This window comes from Triturus cristatus, chromosome 1_1 (assembly GCF_964204655.1).
Source record: "Triturus cristatus chromosome 1_1, aTriCri1.1, whole genome shotgun sequence".
Lineage (NCBI taxonomy): Eukaryota > Metazoa > Chordata > Amphibia > Caudata > Salamandridae > Triturus > Triturus cristatus.
The window spans coordinates 149,574,256-149,590,984 of NC_140579.1; the positions used below are offsets into that span (position 1 = coordinate 149,574,256).

The 16,729-nt window shown below is 45.0% G+C and overlaps 1 protein-coding gene across 1 annotated transcript in view; it reads left to right on the forward strand.

The window, feature by feature from the left end:
• The window catches only part of LOC146869866 (protein TANC2-like), an 869,459-nt gene that overhangs the window by 347,315 nt on the left and 505,415 nt on the right, over nt 1-16,729 (forward strand). The window contains 4 exon segments of the mRNA XM_085640656.1: nt 9,366-9,499; nt 9,618-9,741; nt 11,362-11,537; nt 13,812-13,944. Coding sequence (XP_085496782.1) covers nt 9,366-9,499; nt 9,618-9,741; nt 11,362-11,537; nt 13,812-13,944 — 567 coding nt within the window.

Genomic DNA, 16,729 nt, shown 5'->3' on the forward strand with positions numbered 1-16,729 from the left:
TTCCACAGGAAGCTCAGAGCCTGTACCAAGCTCTTCAACAAGTTAGGACTCACTTTAAAAAAGGACAAGTCTTCCAGGCAACCAACATGAAGAATTCAGTTTCTGGGTGCTCTAAAAGAAACGAGCAAGGCCAAAATATATCCTTTGTAGGACAGACCAATTACTCCCAGAGCATTAGCAAAACAAATTCAAAAGCAAGTCTAAGTAAAAGTACGCTTGCTGAAATATCTTATCTGCAGGATGCCTTATCTGTATATACCTAATCTTATTCTGTTAATTGTGAATGTGCCGGATTCCATAATAAGTTTACAAGCAATGGTCTCAGGTGCCAGGCTCTTATTGACCAGTGCGTGATGTCACAGTCAGGATGAAAGAGGTGCTTCCATGGTGGATATCTGCAAAATATAGAGCAATAGGTCTATCATTGCTCCTGCGCTCTCATACACTCAAATACGCACCCTCTCCCCTAGTACCCGAATCGAGGCTTACCCAGATATACTCTGTAAATGCTGTGATACTTTCTACACTGGTTCTAGACATACGAGGTGAGTTGGCCTCTGGAAGAGATGAGGCTAAAGAGACATAGTTCACATGCAGCCTATCTGAATGTGTTTTTCGTGCACTGTCATGATTGACAGTTACAATCCAAGTTTGTATGAGTACCAATAACTTAAAGTGGCTCTCACACAAGTATAAAACAAGCATTGGCATAGCCAATAGGTCTCGCCTTTTAGACCTTATAAGTGTGTAGCCATGCAGCATATTCTCCTGGGATAAATACAATATGGCACAAATGTGTTGTTAAACGTGTGTGTTTATATTTAATCATATTTTACTTGGGTCTAATAGCAATCAATTTAAAACACAGTATGTAAATTGCTAGGATAACCTGGTTTGGTATTTAATGAGGGAGAAGTGTTCTGATTTGTGGTCTCTGCACATCTGAGCGTGTGGTCTAGGCCTGTGTGTCTCTATGCTCTTTTGTGGAATATGTTATGTTTTCAGGTATCTGGGCCTGTGTATGTTGTGCTGCTAACAGGTGGGTTGGTTGGTCTTAACCTGGAAAGCACGGAGCCCATCACTGTTTATGGTAAGAGGTGCACTGCAAGTACTAAACTGTAACCTAAGTAAATACATTTTTCGGGATGTACCATGTGTTGATCATCATCTTAGGCCTGTATCCTTGAATATAACAGAGAACAAAGCACAACAGGAAGGACAAGTGAACTTCAGGATTTAACTCCACCCCAGGGGAAGGCACTGGGCACACTGAATCCCCATTTAACTAGGACTACGGCCCTTGGGATGAGGCGGTGTCAAAAGGAGTTGTATTTAGTATCTGAAAGAGACACGTTAGTGATAGATTCCTTACCTTAGAATATCCCCAGGCGTCAGACTGTATCCGGAAAGTTTTCGTCAGCAGTACCCCTGCGCGTCGGAAGGTGGCATCGTGCAGCTCCGCGTCCGTCGCTGGCGTCGTATACGCCGAGATGACGTCACGGAGACTACTTAAGCGCCACCCATGCGCGCTGACGTCAGTTCTTTCTTTTTCCACGCCAGCAAGCACAGATACGGTTAGAGCACGTACCCTAGTCACTTTTTGACTAACTTTTGAGACTTCGTCTTTCAATTTTGAGTCTTTGACTCCTGGTGGCACGTAGGGATGCCTGGATTTAAATCCTGCGGGGCCTGTCGCCGTACGATGTTGGTGGCCGACCCTCATGGTGTCTGTCTCTAATCTCTGGAGCGCGACCATGACTCCCGGTCATGTTCCGACTGTCTGGCCATGGCTCCAAAGGCCTTATGGGAGCGGTCCCGTAAGCTGCTGGAGACCCGGCAGTCGTCTCCACACTGTTCGAGGTCCAGGGGTCGATCGAGGGACCGACCGCAGAGCCGTCATCATCGCTCCTCGGGGTCGAAGTCTTCACACTCTGAATCGGGTAAGAAACGTCATAAGAAGAAGTCGAAGAAGCGTTGTCGCTCTCTGACGTTCCCCGCCGGTCTCTGGACGCGGACGAGGGTGCTGGGAGTTCCTTCCCCGTGGCTCCTTTGGAGCCTGTGAGTCCCGCGGCCTACCCACCTTATCCGGGTCCATCGACGACTCCTGCTCAGGTGCAAGCTTTCCTAGCTGCCATGGACCGCCTTTTCTGGCCTAGGGCTCCCGCCGGGGTGCCTTCGGGCCCCGTGGTCCCAGCCGAAGGCCCTCCCTTGCTGCCGGCTCTGCTGCCGGCGCTGCCGACGTCTCCGGCGCCGCAAGGTCCTCCGCCGGCGCCTCTGGTCCCGTCACTGCAAGGTCCTCCACCAGCGGCCCCGGCGCCGCAGTGTGTTCCGTTCATTCCACCACCGCCTTTACCCGGTTTCCCGGACAATTTTGTCCCTAGTTGGGACCCTAATTGGGACACGGAGCCGGACCAGCGCCGTTCCTGGCGCTGTTCGTCCCCTTTTATTCCCCAGTCCCTCCCCCGCCGCTGCAGCCTGTTCCACGGGCAGTGGAGGACGGGGACGACTGGGAGGGTTCTGAGGACCCTCTCGCACGGCATTGCGGGTCCAAACAGGAAGATACAGAAGAGTTGGAGGATGCTGGTGGCCTTGACCTCTCCTCTGAACCTGGTTTTCTTTCTCCTCCTGCTGTGGCTATGGAGGAAGGTGCCACATAGACTATGGTGCTCCGTAGACCGGCTGAGGTTATTGACCTGCCTATGGTGACCCTCAAAACTAATCTCGTCACTGAAGTACTTCAGCCGGCGGCAAGCTCTATGGAGCCCCTGCTGCCATTCAATGAGACGTCAACTGACGTATTTATGGGCACCTGGTCTAGACCAGCAACGGGGGTCCCCGTGGATGAAAACGTAGCCTGGCGTCATCGCCCGGCCCCGGGTGACCCTGCTTTTTTGACAACCCACTCAACTCCGGAGAGCCTGGTCATCCAGGCCTCCACTTCCCAAAGCGCATTCCCAACCGCCCCGCCGGATAAGGTTTCCAAGAAGCTGGAACAGTTCGGCAAGAAACTGTTTTCTTCTGCCAGCTTGGGGCTGCGGTCGGTGAACACCGCATGCCTCTTGGGCCGCTACTCCCACACTGTGTGGGACATGGTTGCACAGGTGCTGCCTCAGTGTCCGGAGGAGGTCCGGACAGTGCTTTCCCAAGCTGTTGCTGAGGGAAAAGATGCAGCAAAGTTTGCCATCCGGTGTGGACTGGACACCGCGGACTCACTGGGTAGGGTGATTTCCACAACAGTGGCCCTCCATCGCCACACCTGGTTGCAGTCCACTGGGTTTTCAGGGGATGTTCAGAGTTCTCTTATGGACATGCCCTTTGATGGTACTCGCCTGTTTGGTGATAAGGCAGATAGTGTGCTGGAGCGCTTTAAGGACTCCCGGGCTACGGCCAAGTACTTGGGTCTCTACACCACGCACCCAGCCAGGTCTGCTTTTCATTCCTTTCATGGCCACGGAAGGGGAGACCGACACGTTTGTTCAGCCAGAAGCTTGCGCAGAACCAACCTCAGTGCAGCCGCAGACGTGGTTCACGCCGCGGCGGGACAGGGGGCATCGTGTGGATCAGTCCACCTCTGCTCCCGCAGCATCCGCCTTGAAGCCTTCCCAGTCCGAGCTTTGGGGCTCACCCCACGGCGGTGGGCGGCAGGATTCGCCATCACCTCCCCCACTGGCGTTCCGTTACCTCGGACAGATGGGTGTTGCAAATCATCTGAAGGGGCTACTCCCTCCCCTTCGAGTTTGCGCCTCCAGCCATGCCACCTCAGTTCCACTGCAAGTCGGGGGACCATTTTGCGCTTCTCCCAGGAAGTCACGGCCCTCTTGGCCAAGGGGGCCATCGAGCGCGTTCCTGGGCCAGATGTAGGATGTGGTTGTTATTCCCACTACTTTCTGGTTCCCAAAAAGGAGAAAGGGGGCCTGCACCCCATCTTGGACCTCAGGAACGTTAACCGCTTCCTCCGGAAGGAGAAGTTCAAGATGTTGACTCTGGCTCAGGTCTTGGCTGCCCTCTACCCTGGAGACTGGATGGTAGCGTTGGACTTGCAGGACGAATATTTTCATATCCCCGTCCTGCCAGCCCACCGGCGTTATCTGTGCTTCACGGTAGGCCAAGAGCATTTCAGTTTGCCGTGCTCCCCTTCAGCCTTATCAGTGCCCCTCTGGTGTTCACGAATGTGATGGCGGTGGTCACAGCTCATCTGCGCAGATCAGGGATTCCAGTCGTCCCCTATCTCGACGACTGGTTGTTGAAGGCGAGCTCGCCCCAGGCAGTCGTCTCCCACCTCCAGACTACGGCCGGCCTCCTGCATTTGCTGGGGTTTTCCATCAATGTGCCGAAGTCACACCTGAGCCCCTCTCAGAAGCTCATCTTCATCGGAGCGGTTCTGGATTCGATTATCCTCCCGAGCAGCGAGTCCGGGATATTCAGGCTATGATTCTGACCTTTCAGCCTCTATTCTGGGTTTCGGTCAGGATGACCCTTCGGCTCCTGGGCCTAATGGCCTCCTGCATTCTGCTAGTACAACATGCCAGATGGCATATGCAGGCTCTGCAGTGGGACCCGAAGTTCCAGTGGGCACAGCATCAGGGCAACCTGTCTGATCACGTCCAGATCTTGGAGGGCGCTGCACGACAATTGCAGTGGTGGCTCACAAATCGCGATTGGGTCAAGGGCAGATCCCTCTCCCTTCCCCAACTGGAGCATACAGTGGTGACGGATGCGTCCCTCCTGGGATCGGGCGGCCACTTGGGAGAGGGGGAGATCAGAGGCCTCTGGTCTCCAGCCGAGTCCCGGCTCCATATCAACCTTTTGGAGCTTTGGGCGATCCGGCTTGCACTGAAAGCATTCCTTCCCTCTGTGTAGTGCAGGTGTTCACAGACAACACCACCGCCATGTGGTACTGCAACAAACAGGGCGGGTTGGGGTCGTGGACCCTATGTCAGGAGGTTCGTCGCCTCTGGACATGGCTAAAACATCATGGCATTACCTTGGTGGTTCAACACCTGGCAGGTTCTCTGAACGCCAGGGCGGACGAACTCAGCTGCCGGTGCATGATGTATCACGAATGGCGTCTGAACTTGGACGTGGCGCAAGGTCTCTTTCTGCAGTGGGGAGAGCCTTGGTTAGATCTATTCGCCACCGAAGAGAACATGCAATGTCATCAGTTCTGCGCGTTGGAATTTCCAAGGCGGCACTCGCTCGGCGACGCTTTTCGGCGCGAGTGGAGCTGCGGTCTGTTGTTCGCCTTTCCACCTATACCACTTCTGCCCAGAGTGCTGAAGAAGATCCGGCGCGACCGGGCCCAAGTCATCCTTGTGGCTCCGGATTGGGTATGAAGATACTGGTATCCCGAGCTACTCAGCTTGGCGATCGAGCACCCGATCCCACTGCCTCTTCGGGAGGATCTTCTGTCGCAGTAGCATGGGACGGTCCTCCACCCGAACCTGTCCAGCCTCCACCTCCATGCGTGGAGATTGAGCGGCGACAGTTGACAGCTTTAGACCTTCCTCCCGAAGTCTGTGATGTCATTCTGGCAGCCAGGCGTCCCTCCACTAAAATGGTATACGCCTACAGGTGGAACAAATTTGTGGCATGGTGCACAGCAAAGGCTGTGGACCCCCTTTCTGCCCCTCTTTCCAAAGTCCTTCTGTTCCTTCCCTCTTTGGCCCAGCAGGGCTCTGCTCTGGGCACTATCAAAGGTTATCTTTCGGCCATCTCCGCCTTTCTACGCCTTCCAGGTCAGCCTTCTCTTTTTAAGTCCCCAGTTGTTAATCGCTTCCTCAAAGGCATTACACACACATTTCCTCCCGTGCCTTTCATAATGCCTCAATGGGACTTAAATCTTGTCTTGACATACCTGATGCGCGTTCCCTTTGAGCCCCTTCATAACTGTCCCTTACGTCTTTTCACTCTCAAGACGGCTTTCCTGGTAGCTATCACCTCTGCCAGAAGAGTGAGTAAGCTCCAGGCTCTTTCTTCTAAACCTCCTTTTCTTTCTGTTCGTCCGGAAAAGGTGGTTTTAAGGACTCGTCTTTCTTTCTTGCCAAAGGTTGTCACGCCCTTCCACATTGGGCAGACCATCACTTTGCCCACCTTCTTTCCGCCTCCGCATTCTTCAAAAGAGGAAGAGAGGCTCCACCGTCTGGACCCAAGACGTGCGCTCTCGTTCTATCTAAAGCGCACACAACAGTTCCGGGTGGATGACCAGCTTTTTGTTGGCTACTTGGGCACCAAAAAAGACCGGGTCGTGCACAAACGAACCATCTCTCGGTGGCTCGTTCCGGGAATCAAAGCATGTTACTCGTTGGCTAAGAAGGAGCCTCCTGTGGGGCTGCGTGCCCATTCTACTAGGGCAACGGCAGCGACTACTGCCTTGGGACGCTGCGATCCCTTGCAGGACATTTGTCAGGCAGCTACGTGGGCCTTGCTGCACACGTTTACCAAGCATTATTGCCTTGACAGTCAAGTCCGGAGAGACGGCTTCTTTGGCCGTTCTGTCCTCCGTGACTTTCTGGTGTAATCTTGTTCGCAGACCCACCACCGGGGTTGGTATTCCTGGGTTATCTATTCTAAGGTAAGGAATCTATCACTAACGTGTCTCTTTCAGATGCACAAGTTACTACTTGTGTAACGATATATCTATAAGAGACATTAGTTAGTGATAGATTCCTTACCGCCTCACCCATCCTCCCCGTTCTGCGAACTGATTTCTAGGGTTAAGGTCATCCCTTTCAGGGCCCTAGTTTCATGGCACCAGTGGTCAGTTTCTTGCATTGCTCTGCGTTCCTGGCATGGAAAGTCGTGTACAGAACTGATGTCCGTGCACATGGGTGGCGCCTAAATAATCTCCGTGACGTCATCTCGCCGCATACGACGCCAGCGACTGACGCGGAGCCGCACAACACCACCTTCCGACGCGCAGGGGTACTGCTGACGAAAACGTTCCGGATCCAGTCTGACGCCTGGGGATATTCTAAGGTAAGGAATCTATCACTAACTAATGTCTCTTACAGATATATCGTTACACAAGTAGTAACTTGTGCGACACCTCCTGCTGGCATCGAATGATCTGCCAGTGCGAGTGAAAGTTGAATGGGTTGTGATGGCCATCGATCTGCCTCCAAACACACTGCGAAGAACTGCACCTAATGTGTCTAATTCAAGGACCACCCTCTTGTATAACAGGTGATCAAGGGGGCTGTGCCCGCTGGAACAGGGGTTAGAAAAGGGTCTTGGTTACAGCTGTTATAGGCGACAGATATGAAGTATGAAGCACTATTTGAAAAGAAATAAATGTAATTTGTGCTAGCCCGGAGAAAAGTGGCCGCTGAAGTATTGAACATGGAGAATCGCTGCAGGGGTGCAAAAAAAAAAAAGGCTGCTCTGCTTCCGAGGATGAGGGGAAAGTCCGCAGTAATGTGAGACAAGTTTCGCTTTCCTGTCAAAGGGCGGGGGCCCAGATGTGGAAACAGGGTGCCTGAGAGGGAGGGCGAGGGTGAGACAGGCAGGGGAGAGAGAGTAGAGCAATGTAAACAAACCCGCGCGGCCACGCTAATTAGAAACAGATGGCTACTGCGCGCCGCTGCTCGCTCCCGCAAGTTGCTTGCCGCCACAAGCACGAGTGTTAGGAAAGTGCAGACCGATTCCAAAAGGTCATCTCCTAGGCTCGACTTAAAAAAGGCGTTGAAGTGATTTTGTGGTGGCAGCTAATATTCTTTACAATTAAGTGCTAATTTATATGTTGGTCGCAGAAGTCTGCTGGAAGAGTTCAGGGCAGAAAAAAGTTACAATGAAAACCAAACAGGAAAGGGCTCTTGAGTAATTTTATGTCTTCTTTCTCAAGATAATCAGGATTCCACACTTATCCTACAAGGGCAACAATGTGAAAACAGTACAAACTATTTGAAATCAACATTGGTAATTTAGGAATAGTCCGATACTGAGTAAATCATTACTTCATTATTGTGCAGCACATCTGAACATGGCAAATGTAATCCTTTTTCCATTCATTAATTCCAGATGAAACTTAAAACACCTGCTTTATAGGGCTCATCTTCGAGGCAGCTTTTGCTGTTTTACTTGATATTTGGTTTTCCAGAAATATTTGTACATAGTACACATACAAAGATAGGCTTTTCGTCAGCAGGCTTCAACCATTTGTCTGTTGAAACGTCACTCACATTTTTGTCCTCCCACCACAGCATACATATTGGGGCAATGCATCTTATTTATCTTTATATCAATTTTAAATTCTTAAATACCATATAAACATAGGACACTAGTTACGGTGGTGTTATTTCCCCTCTCCTTTTTATAGTTACAATTATAAAGTATTTTGTCGACATTATAACTGCCTGAAATGTGAGTGCTTGATATTTATTCTTGTCTCCTTTACTAACATAGTAATGAAATGCAAGGCACAACTGCAGGCTTATTATTTAAAAACATAAATTGTGAAAGAGCCATCAGTGAATGTTGTAAATGTCATTTTTTATTACAAGTATATGGTGGCCACATTTAGGTGTTGCCATATTTTCTTTTTCTTTTGGCTTCATAGCCTTGCAATAAGAAATAAAAAAAAAATTGTTGCAATTCGTTTGTTGATGCCAGACCTACTGTATTATCTACAAACAAAAACAGCAGTGCTCTTTGCCCGTTCACAAATAGGGCATTAGACATTGCACAGTGGATTCACAAAGTCATGGAAAGAATATGTAAAAGTGTTCTACAGGATTACTACTTACTATACTTATGAATGATATTGTGAATCTTCTCCAGTATACTTAAACGTAAATAAATTAATCTTGTCAAAATTGACCAGAGTTAAACATTGTCCAGTTTACTCAGCAGTTAGCTTTATTTTCCACCTTCTTATCTGATGCAGGGGCAAACGGTCACCGATGCAAGCATGACAATAGTTAGTAACTCTTCTAATGTGTGATATAAACTGATGTTCTGTTGGCGCCTTACTCCTCCTGTGATGGGAACTGAAGATGGGAAATGGAAAGACAATTCTGTGAATGACTTACCCTTACTGAAGATGGGTCCCTATCGACTCCCATAATGCCGCTCCTGAGAGTTGTGCAGACTGATAAGCTTGCTCCGGCAAACATGTGGCTTTTAGGTGGTTTTATAGATTAGTAACACTTGCTTGAATACATATCATTGTAATCTTTATGTTAAGGTTAGACATAACATATATAACAAGTTTCCTTGTGACAAAGGGCATCAAAGTTAGTCAAGCACTGTTCTTTTACTGCCCATGCATATGTTCTTAATTGCATCCTACTTTTCTCTTCTTTTGTTATATTTTCACTTTATATTTACTTCATTTTCTTACTCCTTATTTGTATCTCTTTTCTTTCCAGCTCTAACAGCTGCAGCTGGGCGGGGGAAGTTGGAGGTATGCCGACTACTTTTGGAGCAAGGGGCCGCCGTTGCCCAGCCAAACCGTTGTGGCGTAGTTCCTCTGTTCAGCGTAGTTCGTCAAGGTCACTGGAAGGTGAGGAGATATATTGGCCTCTTCTCTGCATTTTTTTTTCAAACTTTGTAAAATACACTTCCTTCATAAGAACTAAGATGTAAGTTACATGTGTACTCTCTATTTTGTACCTTTGTAGATTGTAGACCTATTACTCACACATGGTGCAGATGTGAACATGGCAGACAAGCAGGGTCGAACTCCACTAATGATGGCAGCGTCAGAAGGACATCTCATTACAGTTGAATTTCTGCTGGCACAAGGTTCGTTCTTCCTGAGAAAGCTGTTATTTTGTATGTTAGGGAGCAGTAGATTTCAATAATTGTTATTATAGTTTGATTTCCTTCCTGTCTTAAATAAGGCATAGGAAATGGGGAGACTTGAGCTTGTCTTAGGAACTTTTTTCAGGTCAGCAGAGCCAAATGCTGAGTAATAACCTTGAGTCCTTAGACTACATTCGTTGAAGAGAAAGAACGACCTGTGGCCCCTTCTTTTGTAGCAGGAAGCAAGTCATAAAAAAGTAATCTAGACTAATATTACGAAAGGTATTGAACACTGATGTGATATGCTTATGCCTTTTTTGTACTCTAGATCTGACACATTTTTCAGTTAAATATGAGGTCAGCTGTGTTTTGGTGGATTGATATACAGTGCTTCAGTCTTATCCAGTAACTAACTGTTGGTTATCCTTCTTTATAAGGGAAGAATGCATGTATAAAAGATGGCCTGGGAAAAACTGGGCTCTATCGTAGCCTGTTTTTGAGGCACCTGCAAAAGCTTGAATTGTGGTGATGATAGTAGCATATGCATTGAAAGGGTTCATGTGTTTGTGGTGAAGAAATGAGTGCATAGGTACCTGGACCGTGGCCTGTAAGCAGCAATTCTCTTGTAGGTTCTTCAGTTTTACAATGCTCACAGTTTGCTGTTTTTTAGAAAAGAGTTGCAGTTACTCTGACCTCCCAAGAAGTACGTATAATGTGTGTGATATTGGAGGGTGCAGGGATGAAGCCAGTATTATTTTGAGGATTTATAAGAGAACCTTGGGGAGTTTGCAAGAGAGGTCTGTCTAGAAAAGGCCAGATTGAACCTATTCTCTTCAAACTGTGTCCGAGCCACCAGACACTTTACAGATCTATCCAGCAGCACTTTTAATTCATTTTGGCTGAGGTCACACAGTTATCTAACTGGTAAAATCATATATAGTGTTTAAAATTGTCCTCAGCTTTGTACCAGTAGTATATTTTGAGTTGGAAGCCAGCCTAGTAAGCCCCATAGATTTGAGGAGCGATATTACAAACTGGGTACAGGCCCCGGTTTTGGCCTTTCCGCAGATATACAACGAGGGCTTAATGCTCAGACTCCCATTTACTAATGGGGTTAGTGTAAGTGCTTCAGATAGCACAGAGCGGAAACAGAGAGAGGCAGGAAACTGTTTCTGTTGCAGGTGACCCCTCAATTGGTCCCTTTAAAAAAAACAGAAGGGTACTACAAACCTGCCCACAACTTCGTGTTATTTTCATTTGTTATATTATTAATATGCAACAGTAAAAATCAGTTATTCATCGATGGTGGTTGATTGGTGTGAAGGTAAACTGTGCAGAATTATGCATACTGTGCTGTTAATTTGATCACAAGAATATGGTTTGTAGGTGTTACTTTCTGTTCAGTCTTTGATAAAAGAATATTTTTTGTTGACAATTGCTTACGTTTTCTTATGCCCGGAGAAAAGGTATATCACTACAGTCTCACACGGTCCTTTGGACATGATGGTGGAATTTCATTGTGGGGAGTCCAGGCATGTCTTTGGTGTGAGTTTCCTTTACAAACACTGTGCATTCGTCTCTAAAGGGTTCACATTTGATTACCAAGGTTCATTTTTACAGGTGCCTCAATTGCCTTCATTGATAAAGAAGGGCTGACTGCTTTAAGTTGGGCCTGTCTGAAAGGCCATCTGTCTGTTGTGCGCTCGCTGGTGAAGAATGGGGCTGCAACGGACCATGCTGACAAGAATGGGCGCACCCCCCTGGACCTTGCTGCCTTCTACGGTGATGCTGAGGTGGTGAGTGTTTCACAGGTTATCTCAACAATATCTTGAAAGATTGAGAGCCTGTTTGAGGAGTTAGTTCTTTTGGAATGATTAATGCAATTATAATGTTTGGGATGATTAATGTTGCATTGAATCTCTTGTATGGGACTCATTGCAGTTCTCATCACCTTTGGTGTTCAAGTCAAGTGCAAATGTATTGTTAAGTTAATAAAAACCATTACATTAGAAATCACATAAGGTATCTTAAACATGGATTAAAAATCTGATATATTTAAGAACCAAAATCGAAATATCTATTTTAAAATTAAGATTTGAATCATCAACTAAGTCAGAAAACGTACTTCTAATCTTTATAAGAATACTAATACAAATGATTCTCATCTATGGCAGCCCTTAATGATGTTATCCCTATGTGTCCTTTTAACATAAATCACATTTATCCTGTGATTTAGCTGTGCCCTGGTACAGAAAATATAACCTTACTATGCCATACATTCATATGGCCCGGGAGTAACCCAGCCTTGGGTGTTCATATCATACATCAAGGCACAGTGTAGATGATTTTATGAATAAAACAAGGTAGAGCAACATTCCAAAAACTGAAAAAGTGACTTAGGGCCTGATTTAGAGTTCAGCAGGACGGGTTTTTCTGTCAAAAACATGATGGGTGTCCCGTTCGCTGTATTACAAGTGCATTGGATATAATGGAATTGTAATACAGCAGACAGATATCTGTCACATTTATGACTGAGTAACCCGTTCACCGAACTCTAAATCAGGATCTTGGATTGAAGGCATTCAATTGACAGTGGACCCAAAGAGAAACCTCCAGTTACCTCATCCGACAGCAAGCACAAGGTTCTCTGTATGCCACGTTTAATATAACCGGTAGATATGAGAGGCATAAACATGGATTGCATTTGTGTATTGTCGTCCTTGATACAGAAAAGCATAAGTTGTATTTTTTCAAAACACCTAACGGTAAAACTTTCTGACCAACAAGCACCATGTATTTTCCTTTTAGCCTACGTGGACTGATAGCAGGTTTAAGGCCAAAATTAGCACAGTGCTTTTTGCTGATCTAGGAATATGTTCTATTCAAATTATTATAACCACTGTCCTATGGGTATTTAATGAAGAGGTACTCTTTGGCCTATAATAAGTATGTTGTTTTTCCTCCCATCCACTTTGTCTGTCTCACCTTCACCATGTGCAGTTCCCTATTGCTTTAAATCTAGATGTGTCCTTTATAAATGAACATGCATGCATATGTGGACACAATGGCATACTAAAGGGTAACGTGTATCATTAAGGAGAGTGATCTAGTTGAGGACATTGGGGGCTGGGATCAAATCATACATTATAATAAAGAGGTTACCCCCAAGACCATGGATCTAATAATATTCTGCTTGAAAAAAAACAATAACTTGTTTCTCCAAACGTCAGTGACCTAACTTGTTCTAATTTAGAAATTTGGAGAAACAAGGTATTGGTTTTTTCAAGCAGAACATTATTAGATCGATGGGCTTGGGGGTAATCTCTTTATGATAAAATACTAAAGGATAAGGCACTAAAGCTATGAAAGTGCTCAAACGGTTGTGATGTGCAATAAGTCACTATCTGCTAAAATGTTGGTTACTAGACTAAGACACCTTCACCTTGGAAGAGGCTCAACTGTCCAATAGGAACACAGCTAAACCTTCCTTTAGATAATTTTAAAGATTTATCGGTGTAGTGATAGTCCTTCTAGAAAATGAACTCCAAACAACCTGCACTTACGGTGAGATGGTTGTCTCTTTTTACTGAAGTAGAAGTGAATGTTCGAGAAAACTTAATGTAATTATTTCGTCACTTCATTATGACATTGTTGTAGTTCTCTACTGATGTAAATTGCTTCTTGCATAGCTGATAATGTCAGCTGCTCCTTGTGAGGGAGCATTGTTTGAGGAAGGTTAATCCTTCCATGATGATGCTGTAGAAAAGATAATTCCCACACCAATCTAAATACTTCCCGGTGCACGTGCAATGTTTTATATTATTAGTTTTTGGTCTCAGGTTCTTTGCAAAAAAATTCTAAACATATTTGCTCTTTTGAACTCTCAGAATGATACCTTCTGCATAATAGTGTGTTTAGAGTGTAATAGCTTTTGACATACGTAATGTGGTTGAATATATATGTTGTGCTCTATTCCTTTGCTGTTTTGTTTACCATTCTTTGCACATCTAAAGTATTTCATTAAATAACTACATGCATTGCTGGATTGAACCCCCTTTTTATCTTCTTAGGTCCAGTTTCTGGTGGACCATGGAGCAATGATTGAGCATGTGGACTATAGTGGCATGCGTCCTCTCGACCGGGCTGTGGGATGTCGCAATACGTCTGTTGTAGTCACCCTTCTAAAGAAAGGAGCAAAGATAGGTAGGACGGTGGTGGAAGCTTATGTTTTTAAACAGATTAATACATTCTCAAACCCATATTATCCCTGCTGTGATCAACATCTCGTTCTGTAAACAAGACCATTGTGTTGCTTCTCTGTGGTTACTTTTTTCTTTCATATCATCTCTGAGGCCTTTGCTTTGTGGATTGCCGAATGAATTTGAATCCAAAGCTCGTACTTGTTCATTGGATTATTTTCTGTGCTCCTGTGTGGTGAATCTGTGTTGTGAACATATTTCAATTTCCCCATCCTGCAATAATTGTGTCTTCCTCTAATAAGGAATAGTTTCTAGGGTGTGTTTACTTCAAATTTTCAGTTTATGAGGAGGTCTCATTGACATCTTTATCAGACTAGATTGATCCCTTAAGAGATTATATGAAGTTCAATAAACACAATTCTTCTTTACTTTAGAGATCTGAGTTACTATCCTTCTTAGACTACAGATGCCAACATCACACTAGAGCTAATTACTTTGTTGGCTTTACACTTGTAGTATTTCTGTTCCTGTTTCCTATATCTATATCTATATAGATAGATATATTCCAGAACCCCAGACCAAACATTTGGTCAAATCATGCCTGACGTTAAAGATTCACATAGACTGCATATAACCTGAGCACCTTCCTGGGTTATTTTCGCTTTCAGGCATTTGAAGCCTATTAGTCATATCAGTATTATCTTAATTTCTAAAGTGAAAGCTACCCATCATCGCTACTTTTCATCACTTACAAACAAAAATTTATTGGCACAAGGAATGTTTAAGGAGCAGAGATAAATGTCAGGAGGGATGATTAAAATGTGAGCCTTGAACATCTGACAAAATCTAGTTGATGCTGGATCCAGACTTGGAGCCAGAAGGAAGGGAGTTCAAGATTCTGAATATTGAACTCAAGTAATTATCTTACATTAAGAGAAACCCTTGTACATAAAAGGATATTCGATTGTCATAGCTTTCCCTTTCCGTAGAGCACCAGTAAGGCATTAGAGGCTGCATACTGATGTTACTGCAAGAAGACTCGACTCTGTGATTTATATTAATGAAGATGCAAATCTTTGTTTCTCTCTGTTTTGCTTTTCTTAGAGAAGATTGCTTGCCCAAGTAGTACCTGCATAACAATATTTTTTTTCCTGGACATGTCCCATAGCGCAGCTTACTCAATCTTTCATCCTAACATCATACGTATTAGGTGGTTGTTCTAAGGTGTTTCAGGACTATCTGGAGTGCCAAATGACCTTCACAGTTATTTAGATTCTTAGGAGTGTCTGGTTTTTAAACAGATTAAAGAGTGCAACAGATTGAATCTCAGGATGCCTCATTCTGTCAATATGAAGGTACACACCCAATTGCACTTTAGTAATGACTTTCTTTAGTAGTTTCACCAGAGGCCTTGGTGTGTAATTCTGTAGACTTTACATAGCGCTTACAGGCATTTCAGCATGTGCTAATTAGTACTTGGTTAGCTTGGAAGGTACTAGATAAAGTAAGTCTCATACAGCAAGACTGATGTATGTAGCCTTTGATTAGCTGACTCTGCATCGATACAGGGTGAGCTTCTTATTTTCTGCATTTGACATGATACTTACAAGGGTGACCAATTTTGGTTGTTGTTTTGAAGTGGGCACAAACTAAATAAAAGTTGAATTTGAGACCACTGTATGTAGAATCTGTGACTCGCTGACAGATGAGAATAACATTTTCATTAGTTACTGCCAGGACAAGAATTCGAATTAGCAACTGTGATTTGAAATCTTGTCAAACTCTATGCACGGTAATAAAATGGACAAGTATCCATTATATTTAAAGAAAAAGTAATCCTTTCTATTAAAAAACACATAGATTCGTGGGACATAAAGAAGATCCGAGTCACATTGTCCCGAGCAGTCCAGTAATTAAGGGACAATGTACTCCTTTTATTGGAGCAATTAGCAACACTTTATAGAAACAAACTCAGAGATAAATTGCAATAGTTGATGTTTTCCAGTTTGCATCCAACTAATCCTCGTTTGAGGGTCTTTGCCAAGGGTTCTCGAGATTCATCTCTCAGTAGGTTGTACTCTCCTAATCTTGTCTTTCCTGTACCAGAATCTTACAATCCATCCCTGGCTTGAGGCACAAGCTCAGAGTTTGCAAGTGCATGTCAGTGGCCTCTGTAATTTCCACTGATATGAAGATGTCTGTGTATTGATGAGTGTGCTGCTTCTTCACCTGTGGTGTTTTTCGGCTAATGTAATACATTTGTTTTACAAAGAAACTGGGGACTGAAGTGATTTACTGACCTCACTCTACATATTCTTGTTGTCCCCAAACCCTATTAATGACATAATGAAATATGCAGCTCACATATCGTAGTGAGATGCTATTGCTCTCCTACATTAACTGTTCTTAAGAGTGAAAGCATTCTTCAAAGGAGGCTAACCACACTCGCACCGTTCTGATAAACTTTTGCAAGTCTTAACTGATTAAGACTCTAAATGCAATGTTTAGTAGCATGCTATTTTATCTCAGTCAGGTTGATTCTCCCAGAAGGCTATGGACAGTAAACTATTTGCAGGACCAGCCAGGAAGAGAGGTAAAAAGCTAGGCCAAACTGACCGTCCCAGCTTTTCTTGTTGATAGTCAAGCTATCTTTAATAGCCTTGTGTACACTTTTAAGTCAACTTTAATGAATATGTTGGAAAGTGCTTAAATCTGTTGGATAATCCGCCTTCTCGCCTGACTCTACTTTTTGTTAGGTGAAACGTACTCCTTTATTATGGCATCTTTTA